The sequence below is a fragment of the Ambystoma mexicanum genome, chromosome 7q (genome assembly GCF_040938575.1).
Source record: "Ambystoma mexicanum isolate Mex_15411 chromosome 7q, UKY_AmexF1_1, whole genome shotgun sequence".
In the NCBI taxonomy this organism is placed as follows: Eukaryota; Metazoa; Chordata; class Amphibia; order Caudata; family Ambystomatidae; genus Ambystoma; species Ambystoma mexicanum.
The window spans coordinates 1,092,700,972-1,092,720,403 of record NC_090941.1 but is presented as its reverse complement, the minus strand read 5'-3'; the positions used below and the strand labels follow the sequence as shown (position 1 = coordinate 1,092,720,403).

The following is a 19,432-nucleotide window of genomic DNA, read 5'->3' as shown; positions in this document are numbered from 1 at the left end:
AATGGCCATGGTTGTGGAAGCCGACTCAGCATGAGGCTTGCCTTTGAATAAAATAAGCATCAAAGTTCAAACAGTTGAAAGATAAGGGGATGGCAGGCCAGACATTTATTTTTTAAATGTACTTGTGGACGCAGACAGGAAATAGGCAAAAGCAGGACGGGAGACAGGCATGATTGAAATGGCTATGGAAAATGTAAAGTAGTGGAGTACTGAGGAAAAATGCTTCTACCACCCCCTGGGGTTAAGGCAACCCTGTGCCATAGCCGATGGTCCAGGATGTCTTTCCCGGATGGAACACAGTCTCTCATATACAATGAAAAAGAACCAAGAAGGCCAAACCCAGCTTGGGGTCCAGGCTTCCGTTTTTTTGGGGAAAGGAAGTCATGCAACTCGAAATCCAAAAATGTGGTAGTCATTTCATGTTTTTGGAAGTCAAACTACTTCCATGGTCAGCAAATAGAAGTCAATTGTTGGGTTCAAAAAGGCAATGGATATTCAAGTCTGAGAAAAACATGAAAGACAAAATACCAAGTCCAAATATGCGTGCAGTGGATGGAGGAAGCAACTCTTGAAGACGGTAATGTAAACTGAAAATGCAATCAGCATGTTTCGGAAAATCTTTGAGCCTCCACAACAGGAAGTCATATTTAAACACTCTTCAATTTATGGAAGATTTTAACTTCATGGTACATATTCTTTGGAAGGTTTTCTGGTTTCTTTTCTACCTAAAAACATTCAAAAAGAGATGAACTGAAGCACTGCAAAGGGCCTCATTCATAATGCAATATTTACACAATGTCGGGTGAATTTACTCGCTGAAATAGCACTCTATAAACAGCCATTTTGACAAATTCTCAGCACGTGGTTAGTTGTTGATAATGATCTGCTAGTTTATGCAACTGGCCCATTTTTTCCCTGTATAATCTTCAGGTCATTGTTTTCTGGCCAATCAGTCCCATTCTGAGTTTGGCGGTACGATACAAAAATGGTGATCATTCCAACACTGGCACATTTTTGGCAGTAACAAATCAACGCCATGTTTACTGCATCTCTGAATTCAGAGTTCGGAGGTGAAGTGGAGGATAGAGCATATAGCTGAAGGTGAGATCCCCACTTTCCATCCAGAATTGATAGATTCACCACAGCAGAACTATTGCTTCTCGTAAATCCCCCAAAATCCTCATGGAGTTTGAAAATGGAGATTAACTGGGCCGTTATCTCACTTGCAATCTGACAGTATTTGAGTTGAGGCATAATTCCACAGTGAACATCGTGGAATTCCTGCCAAAGTGGTAATGAGGCTATTTGTGTATCAGAAGATCTAAGTTCAAGGTCCTTTAGCATTAAATGTTCTCATGCAGTATCTCGACCTATCCCATAGTTGTCTTTGTTCGGCAATTATATTTGCGCTGCTGCTGCATATCTTGCAGTTTTGAACAGAAAAAAATCCTTTGCAGAAGGGACTCCAGACCCTCAAACAAAGGCCTGTGATCCCAATATGCACCCCTATGACATGGGTACCCTCCAACGGCAACAGGAAAACAGCCCCCTACCAAAGCTCAGAGAATGTCCATAATCTTCTTGACATCTGCCAATCATGCAGAAACGATGGATCAGAACCCAAAATCTAGCTATTAAGTAATACTGTTCCAGAACTTTACTTCTTGCACACAGCACTCTCAAAAGTTCAGACATGCAGTGACAGGTTCAAATCCTGACAAGTCCAGCTCAGACCATCATTCCTTTGAGATTGATGAATTAAATAACATTAAATTGAATAATTTAAAGTGGCAGGAATGCAACATAAAGTGGGATATAAAACGTGATGTTAATAACAGCTCCCCAGATCACCAGCCCTATCTGATCCGCAAGGCAAACTCAAGTCCTTAGTCCAAAAACCACTTCAGAATTTGTAATCATGACCTAAAGCAATCACAACAAATCCCTCTTCCCTGGCCTGAAACTAGAGATCCACAAAACCCTAACGTTACCAAACATGCAGGAGTACATCTTATTAGTACCCAGCAGAGGGGTTAAGGGCTGACAGCCACCCAGTCAATGAGGAGGCTCGGAACGGGGGCATTACCACATGGTAATTCTGCTGCTGCGAGCCTTCTCAGGGCTGGAGGCTGCATTCTTCTCCGTCGGAGATCCCCTCCATGCCGCCATCCCTTCCCTCTTCCCCCATCCACAGATTTCCCTCTCCCCCCACTTACCTTCTTTCTGGATCCTTTTCGGCAGTGGGTGCGCTCAGAACACTTCTGTCCTCAATGCGGTCACTCCCGATCTGTGACACGCCACCATGGAAAGGAAGAAGAGACTCTCGTTCCATGATGGCCATTTTGTTAGTTTACTTTTTTAAAAAAACTATTTTCAATGGCCACCATGAAAAGAGAGAATGGACTCCCTTTCCTCATCCTTGGCCGCCTTTTTTTTCTTTTGTCAGTCACGAAATCTCGGAGCATTTTGCACATGAAAAATTATGTTTTTAGTACCCCGGTCTTACAGGTCGGGGTAATAATAAAGCAATAGAACCTGAGGAGGGGGGCGGTCTGGTAATGCCCCCTTGGCCATAGTTACTAGCCTGAGTGAAGCAAGGGCTTTAACGTAGCTATTGCTGTTAGTCCCCCGGCACATCGGTGTTTTTCTCTAGCTGAGAAATGGCAATGAAACCGTTTCTCGACTCGAGAAAAAAAAAAAATGTCTACAAGGGATCGGAGAGAAGGGACTATACGTAGTCCCTTCTCCCTTTCCATGGTGGCCATTAAAATCAATGAATACAAAATAACCAAAGAAAATGGCCACCATGGAAAAGGGAGAAAGGGACATGTAGACCCTCTCCCCTTTCCATGGCGGCTATCGGGTGGCGGATATGCAGCAGGAACAATCCTGTTCCTGGTACCAGTGAGCGACAATGCTGCAGACGGTAAGTCGGGAGGACGAGGGGGTCTTAAATATGTGGATAATTGGGGTGGGGTGAGAGAAAGGGGGCGTGGGAACACTTACCTGATTCCCGCCAAGGGAAGATGGTGGCCTCCCACTTAGCGGAGGCTAGTAGCAGGTCATACGCTGTGTGATAAGGGGCCCATAGTTACAGATGCTAGGGCTACAGATCACATGTCCTACACATTTTCTTACTTGCTACCTATAGAAATCCTCTCCCCACTCATAAAAAATCCACCATGCCTGTTAACACACTCACCCCAATTCCGCTTGCACTGGACCCCCCCAAATCTGCCAACACTTCTCACCTGGCCTCCAAAAGCTCAACTGGATGCCTTGTGTGCTAATCATTCATCATTATGGTTCTGTGCCTCTGGAAAAGCCTATATCAAAACAGCCAAACTACGTGTACAATGTGCTTCCAGAAACCCCCTCCCGCTGACCGTATTACCTTGGCAGGCATGCCTTCTTTTTTTGTCCTTCTGAGCAATGTGTTACCACTCGCCTCCTAGGAACATCGGCACCCATGGGATGGTAACTACCCATTCTTTCTATCCCTCTGTTACAGACAGCCCGTCCCCTTTCCTGCACCCCCTGCACCCCCTGCATCATGATGTTAAGGGCTGAAAATCCAGTAAAATCCCCTCTCCATTTCAGAGGGGAAGCCACCTTCTCAACACTGTGACACTTCCAATGGTAGTTCCCTTAGTAACCTAGAAAGCCCCTTAATGACAGCTCAAGGTGATTGCCATGTGTACCTGTGAGCACCAGCAAGAGCACCTGACATTTTATTTTGAATTGTAAAGCGAAGTGATACTACCCATATGGTATACATCTCTATAAAAAATGAACTGGATAAATACAACTTGCGATAATGATTACAGAAGTTGTATAATGAGAGAAAGTTAGTGGAAGTTGACAGAGAAGCCAGCACAGAGACAAAGTGCAGCCACTTATACACTGTGCCGTATCAAGCAGTCTTACTTTCTTGGTCCACTCGATGATGTGGATCTCCGTGAAGGAATCAAAGGCTTCCGGGAACAGATAGCGCAGTTTATCCTGAACCAGGGCGATGGTGATCTTTGAGCTGTTCAAATTACCCACCTCGGCTATGACATCAGCAATGCCTCCCGAACCTTCAACAATAACGCATGGGGTGTTCTCGGTCATGGTGGTATGAATCATCTGGAGGACAAGTTTGGAAAATAATGCAAAAAGCTGTGGTCACTCCTCCATGTTTCTAAGGGATAGGCAAACACCAGTGGAATATAGAGTTCATTGGATTAGGGACACATAATAAAGATAGGAATTGAGGGCTCGACAATGACATGGACAGTGACAGGGACAAAATAAACTAATGTAGATTATTCAAGTACAGATAAGGGCAAATATACAAAGGGGATTATATTGCGTTTAGCCCAAATACTTAAAGGATTTATTTCAAGGTATACATGTTTGGACAAATACCTCTCTTCACTCCAGTGCATCATCAGACTAAGAATTAGGCAAAAATTGACCATATTGAGACTAGCTCGAGGCATAACCAAAATCCACCCAGGCTGCTTTCAAGAGCAATATAGTTGCTGCATACAGGAGGGCAATGGAAAGTGCAGTTTGTTTTTATTGAAAGATTGTATTGACTATTTCTTTGTTACACAAATGCATTGTTTGTCTCATACTTCCAAGACTTTTTCCTGGCTTTCTTTAAAAATATACACTGAAACCAAAGGAATGGAAATGGGACAGCTGCCAAGTTTATATAGAAGAAAAATGTACCAACATGGTACCCCTTTTCCTTCAAACCAATTGTCGCAGCACTCAATCATAAGATGCAGTCTTCTTCTAAGGACTAATGCGCATGCAGTAAGGGGCAGCCAGGATATCCTTTGGTGAAAGAGTGAGAGACAGATAGGAAGGATTGAAGAATAGATCGGAAGAACAGAAAAATCAAAACGAGGTATGGAAAGACAGATAGAAGGAAGGAATGATACAAAGGATAGAAATATACAAACAATGGAAAGTTAATAAGAGCCAGAAAGATATGAAGGAAATGATAGAAGGAAATTATAGTTATAACACATGGCTCCGACACCTTTCAGGTGAGGAAAATAATACAAAAATATTGGCCCTTGGCACGCCTAAATTTACCAGAAGAACAAACACCACGTTTTGCGTTCAAACGAGTGAAAAAAATTCGGGAGCACCTGTTCCACTCCCAATATATGAAAGAGGCACCAAGAACTGCCCTTTGGAACTTACGCACAGTGAACAGCGGAAATGCACCAAAATGTCACCCTCAGAATTCAGACTCCCGAGATAAAGACTTTTTTCCGCCCCCACCTTACAACACATATATATGAGGGGTTGTAGGGGGTCTCCCCCCACATTTCCATATGGTATAAAGGGTGTTGGAAAAAAGAAAAAAGAAATCGCCATTTTCGGCCGTCAGAATTCTGGAGGTCTTCATGATCATAATAGATCCTGAACGGCCACGACCCTTGTTGAAACTGCGTGGCATGTAAATTCACCACTAAAATGCAAACATTGGAAATAGGAAACAGACAATAGACCCTACAGGACATGACAAATTGCAAATCAAACCAAGTAATATATTGCATACAGTGCCCCTGCGGACTCAGGTACGTTGGAGAGACTATGAGATCAGTCAACATCAGGATCTCAGAACATAGATCAAAAATCAGCTGAAAGAACTTTACTGCGCCACTTGTGGAAAACTACATCGAGGCCCGCCACACACTGGAGGATTTGTCCTGGTGGGTCCTAGAAAAAGTGAAAGGGGGACCAAATGTGCCAAGAAGCCTTTTAGAAAAAGTCCAGTTGGATCCATAGACTGGACACATAACCATAGCCTAAATGAACAGTTTCCACCATTGATCACTTAGGCTAGCCCTTTCTCTCTTGCACCTTCCATAATGAGGGGGCACTGATTTATACTCATTTACCTTGATCTACAGCACTTTTAGCACTCAATTCCCCTAAGGGAGGGATCCCCTCATGATCCGAGGTCTCTAAAAAGTCAAACTTCCTATTGCACCTCCTCAGAGGTATTCTGCCTTTCTTCTCCTTCCCCCAGAAGCTCACTGTCTCACAAACTCTGGTCCTCTCTAGGCTGGACTACTGCAACAGCCTCTTTCTAAATCTACCAGCTTCTACTCTCCGCCCTTTACAACTAATCCAGAACAGGACTGCAAGACTTGTCCTTGGCCTCAAGCTCAGGGATCGTTATCTCTCCAGCTCTGAAATCTCTCCATTGGCTCTGAGTGAATGCAAGGATTAAATTCAAAACCCTCTGCATAGTCCACAAGGCTTTCTGGGGCCTGGGTCCAAAATACCTTCAGCTATCCCTCCGCAAATACCTCCCCTCTCGAGCTCTTTGCTTCTCTACCTCTAACTCCCTCAGGGGCAGTCATTTTTCAAAGAAACGAGCTGGAGGTAGATCTCTGCCTTCGGCTGGGACCTCCTCTGGAACAGCCTGCCTGCCACTCTAAAATGTGAGGAAAACCATGTCCGGTTCCGGAAGAACCTAAAGATCTTCCTCTTTGCTTCTGCCTTCGCCCCCCTCCACCCCAGCTGATCTGCTCTTACTTGGCACTGTGCACCTGGCCACCTTCTGTCCCCTGGGCCCAGGTACCTGCCCACCCTGCCACCCTCCTGCACTGCCTCCTGGCCACCCCTTGCACTGGGGACTGTATCTGTACCCATACAGCCCCCCCCCCCACCATGTTCTTCTTTTTCTGCACTTATCAGACCTTCCCAGTCTGCTGCTGTAAACACAGCACTTGCCACTTGCTGGCTGCACTAACATTCTTTATTGACTCCATTATCTATTTATTTTTTATTTATTATTTATCAGTTCTCCTATGCATTTTCCACTCTCCCCTTGCATGCACGCGTGCGTCCTCAATGTCACTGGGCCTAATAATATCGTTGTTGTGTTCTCCACTGTTCCCCTCCCTTGCGTTGTCACGCTCTGAAACACTTGTGTAGGAGTGCGATACAAATAAAATATCATATCATATCATATCATGCTTGCAACTCACGTTATTCTTAGGGGGCAGTTCATCTAATTGTCTATAGTAACAAAACCGACCGGCCCCATCCCCGATGCACAAACACCTTTAAGCAGCTGCTAAGTCACGCCCATCTGGCTTGTCCTGTTAGATATCTGTTCCCATATTTATCGCTCCAATGACAATTCCACCTTTGAAATGCGATTTTAGAGAGGGTTTCACGTTCAAATTCCAAAACATGTCTTCCCAAGAGGCGAGGACCGCCACAATGTACCTTCAACAAGCCGCCCGACATAGGATATTCCTCACCTCACTTGGGCCATGCCCACCTGTCACATAGCGTCCTGGTTTCCATGACTATCATGCCAGAACACGTTGGCAAGGAAACTTCCACACAGACGGGACCAATCAGAGTGGGCTAACGTGTGGTCTCCATGGCAACCAAAGCTTTTTTCATACAGCATCAGTACCATTGGAGCCCGTAAACGCTGCTGCATCTCCCCTGACACTTTGCAGTGAGGAACACCGAACGTCAGGCATTTTCCTACCAGAAGAAATACCCCGTAGACAATACTCCCCAGCACCATAGAGCCTTCGTGCTGCATTGGTACACATGGAGATGCAATCAATCTTAAGTGTCATTTTATTCTTTTCTCACTTCGATTTTAAGCAGATCCAGCGTATCCTACACACGGTAATCCAAGGTTGAGGCCACGGCCACCACAAGACACCCATGAGAGAGGCTTTCTCCACAAACAGGTACGCTGTAATGCTCAATGCTGAGCCCGATGTACATCATTCTCAGAAATTAGGGAGCCCCAGACACCAACAAACAAGCCACCGTATCTACAGTAGGCGCAATACCGGCCCCCTAATAGCAGGGACAAAAAGGAGTATCCCGGTACTAGTATCAATTCTGTTAAGTATTTCAATCAGGCGACGCACACCTTAGTCTCGGCCTAGTCTGCAGCGCACGATTGAAATGCTTATTTTTTTTGTTAGATTCAATATTGAGATGGTACACCACTCATATCACACACCCTTTTCAAATACCCCGGGTCACAATGGACCATGAACCAGGCTAGTTGATAAAATGTAATATTTATTTATTTTAAAATTCAAAAGAAATCATACAATTTTTAAAATGGGGCAGCAATCACCAATGGGGTGATAAGAACAATAGGAATGTAAGCAATGCGCTTAGTTTAACCTTCTATTGACAACTACAACACACCAGGGTATAGGAGCACTTTTTGATTTTAGGTAAGATAGCACTTGAGTTAGAATTTCCCCCTGCAATGTTCCCTCAACCCACAAATAATCAATTCTAAGTGGATAAACAGAAGCATCAGGTAATCAGGAATGACAACTGGAAAACAGAATGGAAATCCGACTTTCCCTCCCCAAACAAGAGAGAAAAACGGATTTTAAACCTCAGCAATGCTAAAATGACACTCCGAAATGGATGAATAAATGAATGAATTAATGTGTATAACTCTTGAAACAAAAACAATTCTTTACTGGAGCAACACTGGAAAGATACTAGCAATCACAAGCAATGGATTGAGCAAAAGCAGACAATTCGAAATTGAATGGAAGATTTAAAACAGTTTATAATCAAATGACACGTTGTAAATTTAGCAAACTTTTGCAATTCCCGTCTGAATTTACCAAAATGGTTTTTAATAAAAACGTGTAAAATATTTTATGCGGTCTTTTTATTGGGGTGTAGCTATGGATCATAGGTACAATATGGAAGTAACATTATGTCTCTAGTTGGTAAATTGAGTGCGTTATACAAGATCTAGTGAGGTACGTTTTTTAGAAAATGAAGGCGCGAAAAACGAAAATAAATCAGTTTTGACAAGAACAGTTTTACTCGACACTAGGGCATTCAGGCTAGGCTACCAGATTGAGACACAGTAAGCTCCAGGGTTGACTCGTAAAATCAATCCTAGCAGATCCTCGCCCGCCCTGGCGGAACCAGTCCGATCACTCGAAAGAGGACTAAGGGCTTAGGATTTCACAAGACAAAATGATTAAAGAAGTTAGGGCTCGCACAAGAAATCAAAGGCAGGGTTTCAGCAATGATGTTTGACAATATTGCAGGTTATCAGGATAAGGATAGGATGACTTAGAGAGAGGAACTAAGGACAAGGCAAGGCAAGATATACTATGGTTTCCTATGGTTCCTATTGATACTCACAGTCCACTTTTTAGTTTGGATTTTGGACAGACAGCGGTTCTGGTCTAACAAAGCACAGTCGGACAAAATCAGCGGGACAAGATCAGCTGGGCAGGGACTGGATACCAAAGGATAGTTCTTATTGACTGTCAATTCTTGTTACAGGATGCTACAGGTCATCAGAGTAGCAGGATAGCAGCAGCATGCAGTGAGTGGCGGCAAGGCAAGCTGGATTAGGATGCCAAAAGTACCACAGTTTCTTCTGGTTACTGGGAGATTAGTGGGTTTTAATATTGTAGGGCAGGCCTTGCCGGAGCAGGATCAGCAATGCTTGGGTTTTGCAATGGGCCCTGGAATAGGATCAGCAATGCTTGGCCTTGTTGTTGGAATCTGGAGTCTGAAAGATGAAACAGGAACAGGAACGCAACGCAGGAAATCAGGAAGAGTGTGTCCAGGGTCTTGTCAGGGACTCTTATTTATCATGCAAAATGACATCATCAAGGTAGAGGCTGGGCAGGGTTAACTACGCCCACCCCTAAACTACTTGGATTCGCATGGGAGCTAGTCTCCGCCTCGCTCTCAGTTGGTTTGACTTCTAAGGGCATGATGTCAGATTTATGAGGTGAGGTTTACAATGTCCAAACACTCGCACATTTACTTTACTTAAAATCCGATTTTGCCAAAAACATACATTTCTTTACTTGTAATCTCTTGGAAAAGTGTACGCACAGGTTACATATTATGTGCTTCACATTTCAGTCCAATCCTCATGTCTGTGCGACCTTGTTTCGCCTTTCTGATACATTTTGGTAATTTTACACATTAAAGATTTGGCCTAAAATTCTACAATTTTATACACAAAATCGAATTGTCCCCAGGGATGTATGTACGAATTTTATGTTTGCCACATTAATACTTTCCTTGGAATCTGTCATATTCATAACTTCTGTACCCCATGTGGCAATGAGTTCTACCAAGTTTTAAAAGACAGCCCCCAAAATGAATCTAAAACTGTGCATTTTTACATTTCTGCTAATTCTTGCTACAGAAATAAAAGTCTTTAAAGTTTCTTCCTAACGTGGTCTTTGGCACCAAAAGGCAGTCCCTTTGTTACCAGATCATGTTTTTTTGTCTTCCTCCAACTGCAAGCAGTTGTCATTTCCTTCCAGGCAAAGGTGTTTCCAGTCTTAATTGAAGGTTTTATTGACCCTTCACACTTGACAGGTGAGTGTCCCAGGACTGCCATTGTCACAGCCTGGAGCATAGACGAATGTCTGATGAGCATGTGAACTTTCATTGTCCTGTCCCATTCAAAGTTTTTCAAGTTGGCACGGCGCACCTACGTTTCCTGGATTTATGGTGTATCTCCCTTCCTTGGAGGAGTTTCATGGCTGGCAACTGGAATAACAGTTTTTTCTGAGAGTTTGCAAATCCATCCCATGTGTTTTAAACGGTTTAATTTCCTAATTTGGGTCTTGAATTAAACAAACCTATGACAGAAGATATCCTATGCGTGTATTATCACCACTAACATAATTCCTTTACATTGCTAAGTAAGCAGGCTTTCATTAACAATTGAGTTTTAAACAGGCCATTTTTTTTTCTTCATTCAGCACAGCCCATTTTTTCACGTGTTAAAAACTGCTAGCATTTCTTTTTTTTATTTGCTTTGCAGCTCCTCAGATTGCCACTGTCTTTGAAGCTGTAGTCATTTCCCTGCAGCAGGTGTTTTATCTAAAGTATAGCTACATTTATCCTTGATCTGGCTCAGAGAGTAAAAAGTCTCTTTGAACTGCTGCGCCTGGATACATTTTGGCAAGAAATAAACGCATGTTCCCGTGCATGTGAAAAGAAAGTTGCTTGTTGATTTCTTTCAAATCTACTCTACAGGACCTGTCATTCAGGAATTATGCCTGGTTTTTCTGAGGCACAATGACTTATCCTGGGCCTGGCAGGGCTGTTTCCATCACAGTGGTTTCAGAATGCACAGATGGAAATAGCATAACAGCATTTTGAAAAGGTGAAAAGGGTTGCATTTTGAAGGGGAATTTTTGGCTTTTGCAGCAATGCAGTGCTGCCTGTTCACTTGATTCCATATATATGTCTCAGAACACACTGCATACTTTTTCAGTGTGTCCCCTTGTTCCATCTTGCCTGAAGTGTACTAGGCAGGATGGTGCAGCCATCTTTTGTTGCTGCCAAGAAGCAGTTTTGAGGGCCTGGTGCGCACAGGAGCCAGCGCCACCAGGTTGCTATTTCTTGCGCAAATACAGCTTGGTGATGTGGTGCAATGTGGTTGAGTGGGTCAATATATCCCACAATTCATAGCTCATCCAGACTTTGCCTCTTCCTCTTTTAGGAACTGGAAGCCGGACACAAGGAGGTCAGAATCCCTTTTTGTCCGATGCCAGAGAACCAGACCAGTCCAAACCAACAATTAGATGTCCACGTTGTGAACTGGATACAGTTGTCCACGCCCAGGGGTTTGAGATATGGAGTTAGAACTCTGGGGTAAGTAATTCCATGGGTTCAAACTAGAGGCATCATTACTTATTACCATACCATCATCGGCCTAAACACCCTTAACATATATGTATGCTCTTTCAGGGGCTTTAATTTATGCCCTGAAGAAGGCGGTCCTTGATCAAGAAAGCTGCCGAAATGTGACCTGCTCTGGGAGAATCACGTCCACAGTCAACCTACCCCAGATAATCTTGCTAAGCTTTTCATGTTGGCAGACCCTTCTATACGACTTACAATCTCCTCCTGACAAGAGGACAATTAGTCAGATGCTGAGTGACCAGAATTAATGTTCCTTAGTGCACCCTATGAAATATATCAAAAGAAGATATAAAACCTAATGTAGTTACACGCCGTGTGAATAATGAAGTAACTTATAAGCCGTAACAACTAATAGGAGAAACAACCCAGGGAAAACAATCACACCAGTGTTCCCCAATTGAAATTTTTTATTTAACGTTTGAAGATGGTCTAAACAGTGTCCTTTTTTTTGTTTATTGCTTCATTACCTAAGGCATATGTCAATATGGAATAACACTATTGACCCATATTATTTGACTCATTACGATAATGTGATTTCTTCTCTACCTTTACTACCCACTTCTGGTCTCATTTTTCCACCTAATCAGCTACTATTCTTTTTTACCCTATTCATAACTTTAGAGATTTGTTCAGAGGTTGATTTGTATATGCTTTTTGAAATATTGGTACATGAATTAATGAATTCCTTGTTTACTTTATGTCAAATACGGTTTTATCTTCTACACATGGTTTAAATTTTAACCATGATATGCAAACTAAATTACCTGAGAAATAATAATAACAAATACAAAATATTTAATTTTATATATGTTTGCTGATAGTGTTTTTGTGACCGATGATGGTAAGGGGGACAATGAATGTAAAATCCACACCCCAAGAGAATCTGATCTAAATTATGATCAAATATTCAAATTTACTGGTTGTGCCCCCCCCCCTTTATTTGTTGCTAGGAAATGATCAAAAGTACTGATAAGAAAGATTAAACATTACATAGACAAATGAGGAGATACGTAGATTGTATGGACGAATTGAAGACAAAGGATAGATTGGCAGAATAGATTAATAGTTAATAGGGATGGACAGAGGCAGGATAGGTAAGATGGATGAAAGGAGTTTTCAATTATACATGCTTTTTCAAGGTCATGGAGTTCCCTCGCAACTAGTTCACACATGTGGAAGGGTGTTCTTCAGTGTCTCACTGCTCTTGCTTCCATTGTGGTGTCGATATGGAGTTTTTTGATCGCTCTTTTAGACACCCAATGTCTCACAGTAAATTGGGATGCTTGGACAGAAGATCTTGGATCTGTTGGTGATATCTTACATATGAATTGTTTGACGCCCAGATTTTCAGCTGATTCCCAACATAGAAGGCACTCCAAACTGGTGTCTGCAAAGTATATTTTTTATCATATGGTATTGCCCCCTTTTTTAATTGGGCCCGGTAGCATCCTAGTACTCGTCAGGGTTTTCGACACTCATTTGTATAGAGTAGCATTTCTGTTTTTTTCAGTGCTGGTTTAGGGCTTAATTTTGCATATGTTGACTGTGGTATGGTGTTCACGGATGCTGCAGTGTTGACTGTGACAACCGTCACCTGCCGTTGATTCATCTTCATGTTCTGATTCTTCTGTGGATGAGCTGTCACCTGCATCTACATGTCAAGTCTTTGCTTGTTTTTTTTCCGGCTCGCTCTTTGTGGCGTGCAGCGTCTCAGTGCTGCTGGTGCTGAGGACTGACACACTTTTGCATATAGCTATCTTCATGCGCTGCACGTCGTTCCTTGTGCTGGACAGTCTTTTCTCCAGTGGTTTTGGCCTGAGCACCAACCGCTCTCTTTGGGGCCTTGCAGGCATGATTGCCACATTGGGAGGCTTCCTGCAGTTCATTTTTGGTGCCTTCGTGGACTGTAGTAGGAAACTCTAGCAACTGTCATGAATCGGGTGATCTTTAATTTCTGTAGGGTGTTCCCCATTTGTGCAGCTCTCACATGGGCAAGTTCACGTTGGCAATCATACTCTAATATGCAGTGTAAATGGATTCCTTTTTTCGCTAAGTACAATTCGCCTCAATTTCTCAGAGGGCATCCCATTGATGACCTGACGTCTTATCTCCTTCTCAACCACTTCAAGCTCACAAGATAAAACTAACATGAGCAGATGCGTGTGGTAAGCATCAATCATCTCCGATTCCTCTTAAACCGTCGTGTGGAATATGAATACCTCAGAATCTGGATTTAGTTGGGCATGAAGTGATTCATGAGGGCTTCTTTAGTGGTGCCTAGTCATCCGGGGCTCCTGTGTTCGCAAGTGAATAAAATATGTGTAACGATTCATCGCCTGTGCTCAAAAGGAGGTGCAATCTCTTTTACTGGAGGTTGCTACATCACTGCAGTCCATCAACATGTCAATTTTCTTTGCCCATATGGCCCATCTGGGGCCAACTGATGATGGGTCAGTATACGGGTAAAAAGGGGCCAACTGCATTCCTGACTGTCATGCCTGCTGGACATATCTCTGGACCAGGAACGACCTCTCCATACAAGATGAGTTACGCCCATAGAACCACTAGACCATTCTACTCAAAATGGAGGTTGTTCGATGCATTGCCCGGAAAACGACGTCTGCATTTTTCACGTTGTTAAATTTCACGTGATTTAGGTCCGTCACGTGTATCACGGCAGTGCGTACATAAGCAGCGTGGGAACTACGATCGCTGCTTCTGATTACGTCAATTTTGGCGTTTTGGTAGCTGAACTCCGGACCTGCGTTCTCGCATTCCCTTCAGCAACTTCTTTGGCCTATTTTGAGTGCGTTTCCTCCACACGCTAATTCCGGAGCTGCGTGTATCCTGTTCGCGTGCCAAATCTCCACGCGGAAGCTGTCTGCAAGCGCGGCTGTCCTGAGCTGCGTGAATCCTGTTCGCGTGCCAAATCTCCACACGGACGCTGTCTGCAAGCGCGGCTGTCCTGAGCTGCGTGAATCATGTTCGCGTGGCAAATCTCCACGCGGACGCTGTCTGCAAGCGCGGCTGTCCTGAGCTGCGTGAATCCTGTTCGCGTGCCAAATCTCCACACGGACGCTGTCTGCAAGCGCGGCTGTCCTGAGCTGCGTGAATCCTGTTCGCGTGTCAAATCTCCATGCGGACGCTGTCTGCAAGCGCGGCTGTCCTGAGCTGCGTGAATCCTGTTCGCGTGCCAAATCTCCACGCGGATGCTGTCTGCAAACGCGGCTGTCCTGAGCTGCGTGAATCCTGTTCGCATCTCAAATCTCCACGCGGACGCTGTCTGCAAGAGCGGCTGTCCTGAGCTGCGTGTATCCTGTTCGCGTGCTAAATTTCTACACGCAGACGCTGTTTTCAAGCGCGGCTGGCCTGGCTGCGTGTATTCTATTGCGCGCAATCCTGCACGTGGTTTTCTGAACTATTTTGAACCATTGGTACCTGTGACAGTTAACAGGTGAAATTCTAATTTTTGTTCATCGTGGGAAAGGAAGTATTTCATGAACTATTGGAAGGTTATTGTGCATAGTACTTTGGACGCTATCCTGTGGTGCACCAACCCGGTATCTAGCGAGAGCCTCGTGCCGTTCGGGATAAGTCTCCCTTACTAATCTTCCCTTCCTTTGTCGTTTGTTCAACTTCTGGATTTCTTCAAGAAACGTTTGTGGATTACTTCAGTTTTTGCCATAAGGTCAGTGTCTGAATGAATGCTAATACTGTGTTATCTTAGTAATTCGATTGGGACAGTTTCTTATGATACTTTATCTATCCTAGGCATACTTCCTACATAATTCCCACGCCCTTTCCAGTGATCCATCTCTCTGCCTGTTTCATCCAGTCAGAGAGTTGTATCATTTGGAAGGTCTAATTTGACCTACCTACAATCAAGTCGTGTGAAAATAGGATCCGGAAGAGCCCTACCAAATTGTATCCTTTTTTGGTTACCGTATCCTTTTCAGTTGATACATTGGTGATTTATGACACTGACCCACTATGGTTGTACGTTATAGTTGAGGGATAGAAACTGGCTGCTAACCTGTTTGATGCTGGGGTGCTTGTGAGCAGGCTGTGGTCTGGGGACTCTTTGCTCCTGGTGTTTCCATCATGTTACTGTCAGTTGTCCTTTCTAATATCCTCAGCCCTCTGTGTGGTATTTGCTGTGCTAAACAAAATGTGTTCTTTTTTATTGAAAGAAAGATGTTTTAATCTTTTTTTTCTTGTGTGTGTGGCGGTGATCCCGCTTTGTTGTGTTCCTTGCTGCAGCATTCGGTGAGGCTCCTGCAGCGCTGGAACCTAAGGGGACTTGCTCACTGTGCCCAAGGTCTACTGCTGCACAGCGTGGAAAATGAGAGCTGGAGACAGTAGGTGCATGTGCGGCTTGTGCTGCATGGCCAGTGACCCACAACCCTCAGTTCATGCCGTATTTATTCATACGCCACCGTCCGTGCACAGTAACGTCTGGTGTGGAGCGAGGACATAACACCCGCCCCCGATGCTAACCTGGCATAGAGTGGTAGCATCCCCCAATGGGATTAATTTAATTAACAATTCCCTTGCATCATTTTCACCGGCTGTTTTAAGTCAGGCATTCTACGTCATGCTTCATTTGAGCCATGTTTCCCTGTTACTTGTGAAATGAAAATTACCGATGGTCCCTAATCCCATGACAGCTATTCCGGAATAGTATGGGGAGTGGAGTTTGGAGGGGGCTAAGGGGATACACCCCCTTGCATTTGCTATGGTGGAAACTTACTCGAGCTAGGAGCAGCATAGAAATGGTTGCCATCCCCCTCATTTGCACCAAGTAAAGAACATTCTAGTTAATTCTATTTTTCTGGCAGAGTTTTTGGGTTTTCTAGGGCACTTGTTAATGGACTATGTGCCCTTCATTTCATACCAGACCTTGATGATTTGAGAGTTAAACTCACCTTTGCTCTGATAATCTCACTCTCACTGGTTTCACCTCCTCATATGGTTGAGCACTGTAGGAGTTTGGAGTGTCTACATGCTCATCTGACAACTTGCTGGCTAGAAAATTGTTGTCTAATGGATGGTATTTTTTCTAGTCCCTGACATGACAGTGAGCCCCTCACGGGTACTGGCGAGGGACCCAAACCAGCCCCGAAGCCAGATTTCCCTGTGGGAAGTGTTTACTCTTCAACTACTTCCACTAAATGTAAGGTGCATGCTTTCTAGCATGGCAAGTACATAGTATATGAACTGGTACTGCATTAGATGTGTTTTGTCTATCGAAAGGTGGCGGCATAGCACTCATTGTCAAGGAGTCGATCTCCATCAGAAAGGTTGAAAAGTCTACCCTTAGTAACTGCGACGCCCTAGCCCTTAAACTCAACATCTCCCTCAAATGCACCATCACTCTCTAAATAGAGTACCGACGCCCGGATCCCCTAGCAGACTTCCATGCTATCACCCCCCCTCCTCTCTGACAACCTAAAGGCCTCCTCCAAAATTCTCTTGGAAGCTGATCTGAACCTAGGGCTTCACAAACCCAAAGACACCCCATCCAAGTCCCTAGCAAAGGCCTTGGAACCTTTAGGATTCAAACACTCTAACTTGTAACCTACACACATCAAAGGCTGGACCATAGACTGGCTAGCCTACCACAACTGCCTGCCAGTCGTCATCGCCAACACTCCCCTCCCCTGGACTGACCACCACCTTATCCAGTTCACTCTCTCCCTCTCCAATCATCAGAAACAGCCGGCCACACCCCTCCCCCCTTTCTTGCCAGAAGCGCACGCCTACTCACCAAAGACAGACTCATCCGACATTTTCGAGTCCCAACCCTATCCCCCATGTTCTCTAATGATCCTAACATACTGGCACCCACTTTCAACTCCATTATGACTAAAGCAGTGGATGGCATCGCTCCCTTAGCTACACAGAAAGCCAAACCCATCAAACACTCCAATACCTGGTTCTCCCCGGAACTGCTGGAGTTACGCACCAAGAAACGGGCTGCCCTATCCACCTGGCAATCCAACCACTTGGAATCTGCTAAACAGGCGTTCAATCAACTCTCCAAGGAATACAAAAAAGCGATCATCCAGGCCAAAGCCAACTCCATCAGTACCAGAATTGCCAACGCCAATTCTGACACCAAAGAAATATTTGCCATTTTTAGGGAACTTGAAACCCCTGTTCCCCCCGCCCACCCCTCAGGCCATCTCCAAAGACGAAGCCTGGTGCTCAGACATTCGAACAGTTATACTGCACAAGCTGAACACACTCCACTAGAATCCCTGCCAACCAACACCGCCCTAACCCCCCCAAGCTACCTCATACACCCACTCCTAAACCGAATGCCCCCCCACCACTCTTCTCGTTCAGGGACATGAACAAATCAGAAGTCCTCTCACTCATGAAGAATATCAAACCATCCATGTGTAAAGGTGACGTCTGCCCGGCCACCCTTATCAAAGAATGTGCTGACACACTTACACCCTGCCTCACAGCTTTCATTAACGCCTCCTTCACTTCAGCTTCTGTCCCACCCTGTCATAAAGGGGGAAGGGTTCGCCCCCTCCTAAAAAAAAATCCCTCGACTCAAACAACCCCAATAATTACAGACCTATAACCACTGTGCCCATCCTGTTTAAAATCTTGGGTAAAGCAGCTTACCTACAAGTCCAACACTTCCTAGAATCTAACAATGTCCTAGGCTCTCGACAATCCAGCTTCCGCCCTGGTCACAGAACTGACACTATCTTGCTTGACCTTAAGAACCAAATTGATGACATCAGAGACACAGGCAAACCTGCCCTGCTCCTCCTCCTTGACCTGTCTGCCGCGTTTGACCTGGTAGGCCATAAGCTACTGTACCAACACCTTGCATCCTTGTCACACTTCTCCGCCACTGCCACCGTCTGGATCTCCTCCTTCCTCCAAGGTAAAGCCATGCATGTCTTTTCCGACCAAGCATCTGCCAAACCCGCCATCATCCAATGCGGACTACCACAAGGCTCCTGCATCTCCCCTACACTATATAACATCTTCACCAGGCCCCTCTTCAGTACACTGGACTTCGTCGGCATCATGTACATCAACTATACTGACGATACTCAAGTCCTCCTCCATCTGTCAGGCGATTACAAAGAGGATGCCAGGACTCTTAACACCACTTACACCACCATTCACACCTGGATGGCCGAAAACTGGGTGTACCTTAATGGCGAGAAGACAAAGCTTCTACTAGGATCGACTGACACTCTCAAAAGACTTGACATGCGCTACTCCTCCTTCGACATTGTTAACACAGCCATTCCAGTCTACCAAACAGTAAAGGCACTAGGAGTCTACTTAGACGCCAGCCTATCAATGTCCAGACAAGTTAGTGCCATCGCTTTATCTGCAGCCTACTACACTAAACTTCTCAACGCTGCTACGCCTTTCCTCTGCATCGCTAACTGTCTGACCATCTCAAGAGCCTTAATCAGATCCAGACTGGACTACTGCAATGTCCTCTTCACGGGCACCTCCACCAAAAACTTGAATGAACTCAAACGCATCCAAAACAACACCCTACATGCCGCCATGCGCATCCCCAGAAGAGAACACATCACTGCTGCTAGACGGCAAGCCCACTGGCTGCCTGTCCGCGAACGTGTCCTCTTCAAGATACTTGCCCTCACCCACAAGTGCATCCATCACACTGTTCCTCCCTACCTCACCACGAGAGTGAACATATCCCCCC

The 19,432-nt window shown here is 44.7% G+C and overlaps 1 protein-coding gene across 1 annotated transcript in view; it reads right to left on the bottom strand.

The window, feature by feature from the left end:
* Window positions 1-19,432, bottom strand: part of LOC138528198 (transient receptor potential cation channel subfamily M member 2-like) — a 602,757-nt gene that overhangs the window by 294,677 nt on the left and 288,648 nt on the right. Inside the window, exon 8 of the mRNA XM_069639650.1 lies at window positions 3,928-4,128. Within this exon, the coding sequence (XP_069495751.1) occupies window positions 3,928-4,128 (201 nt within the window). The remainder of the gene's footprint in view (window positions 1-3,927; window positions 4,129-19,432) is intronic.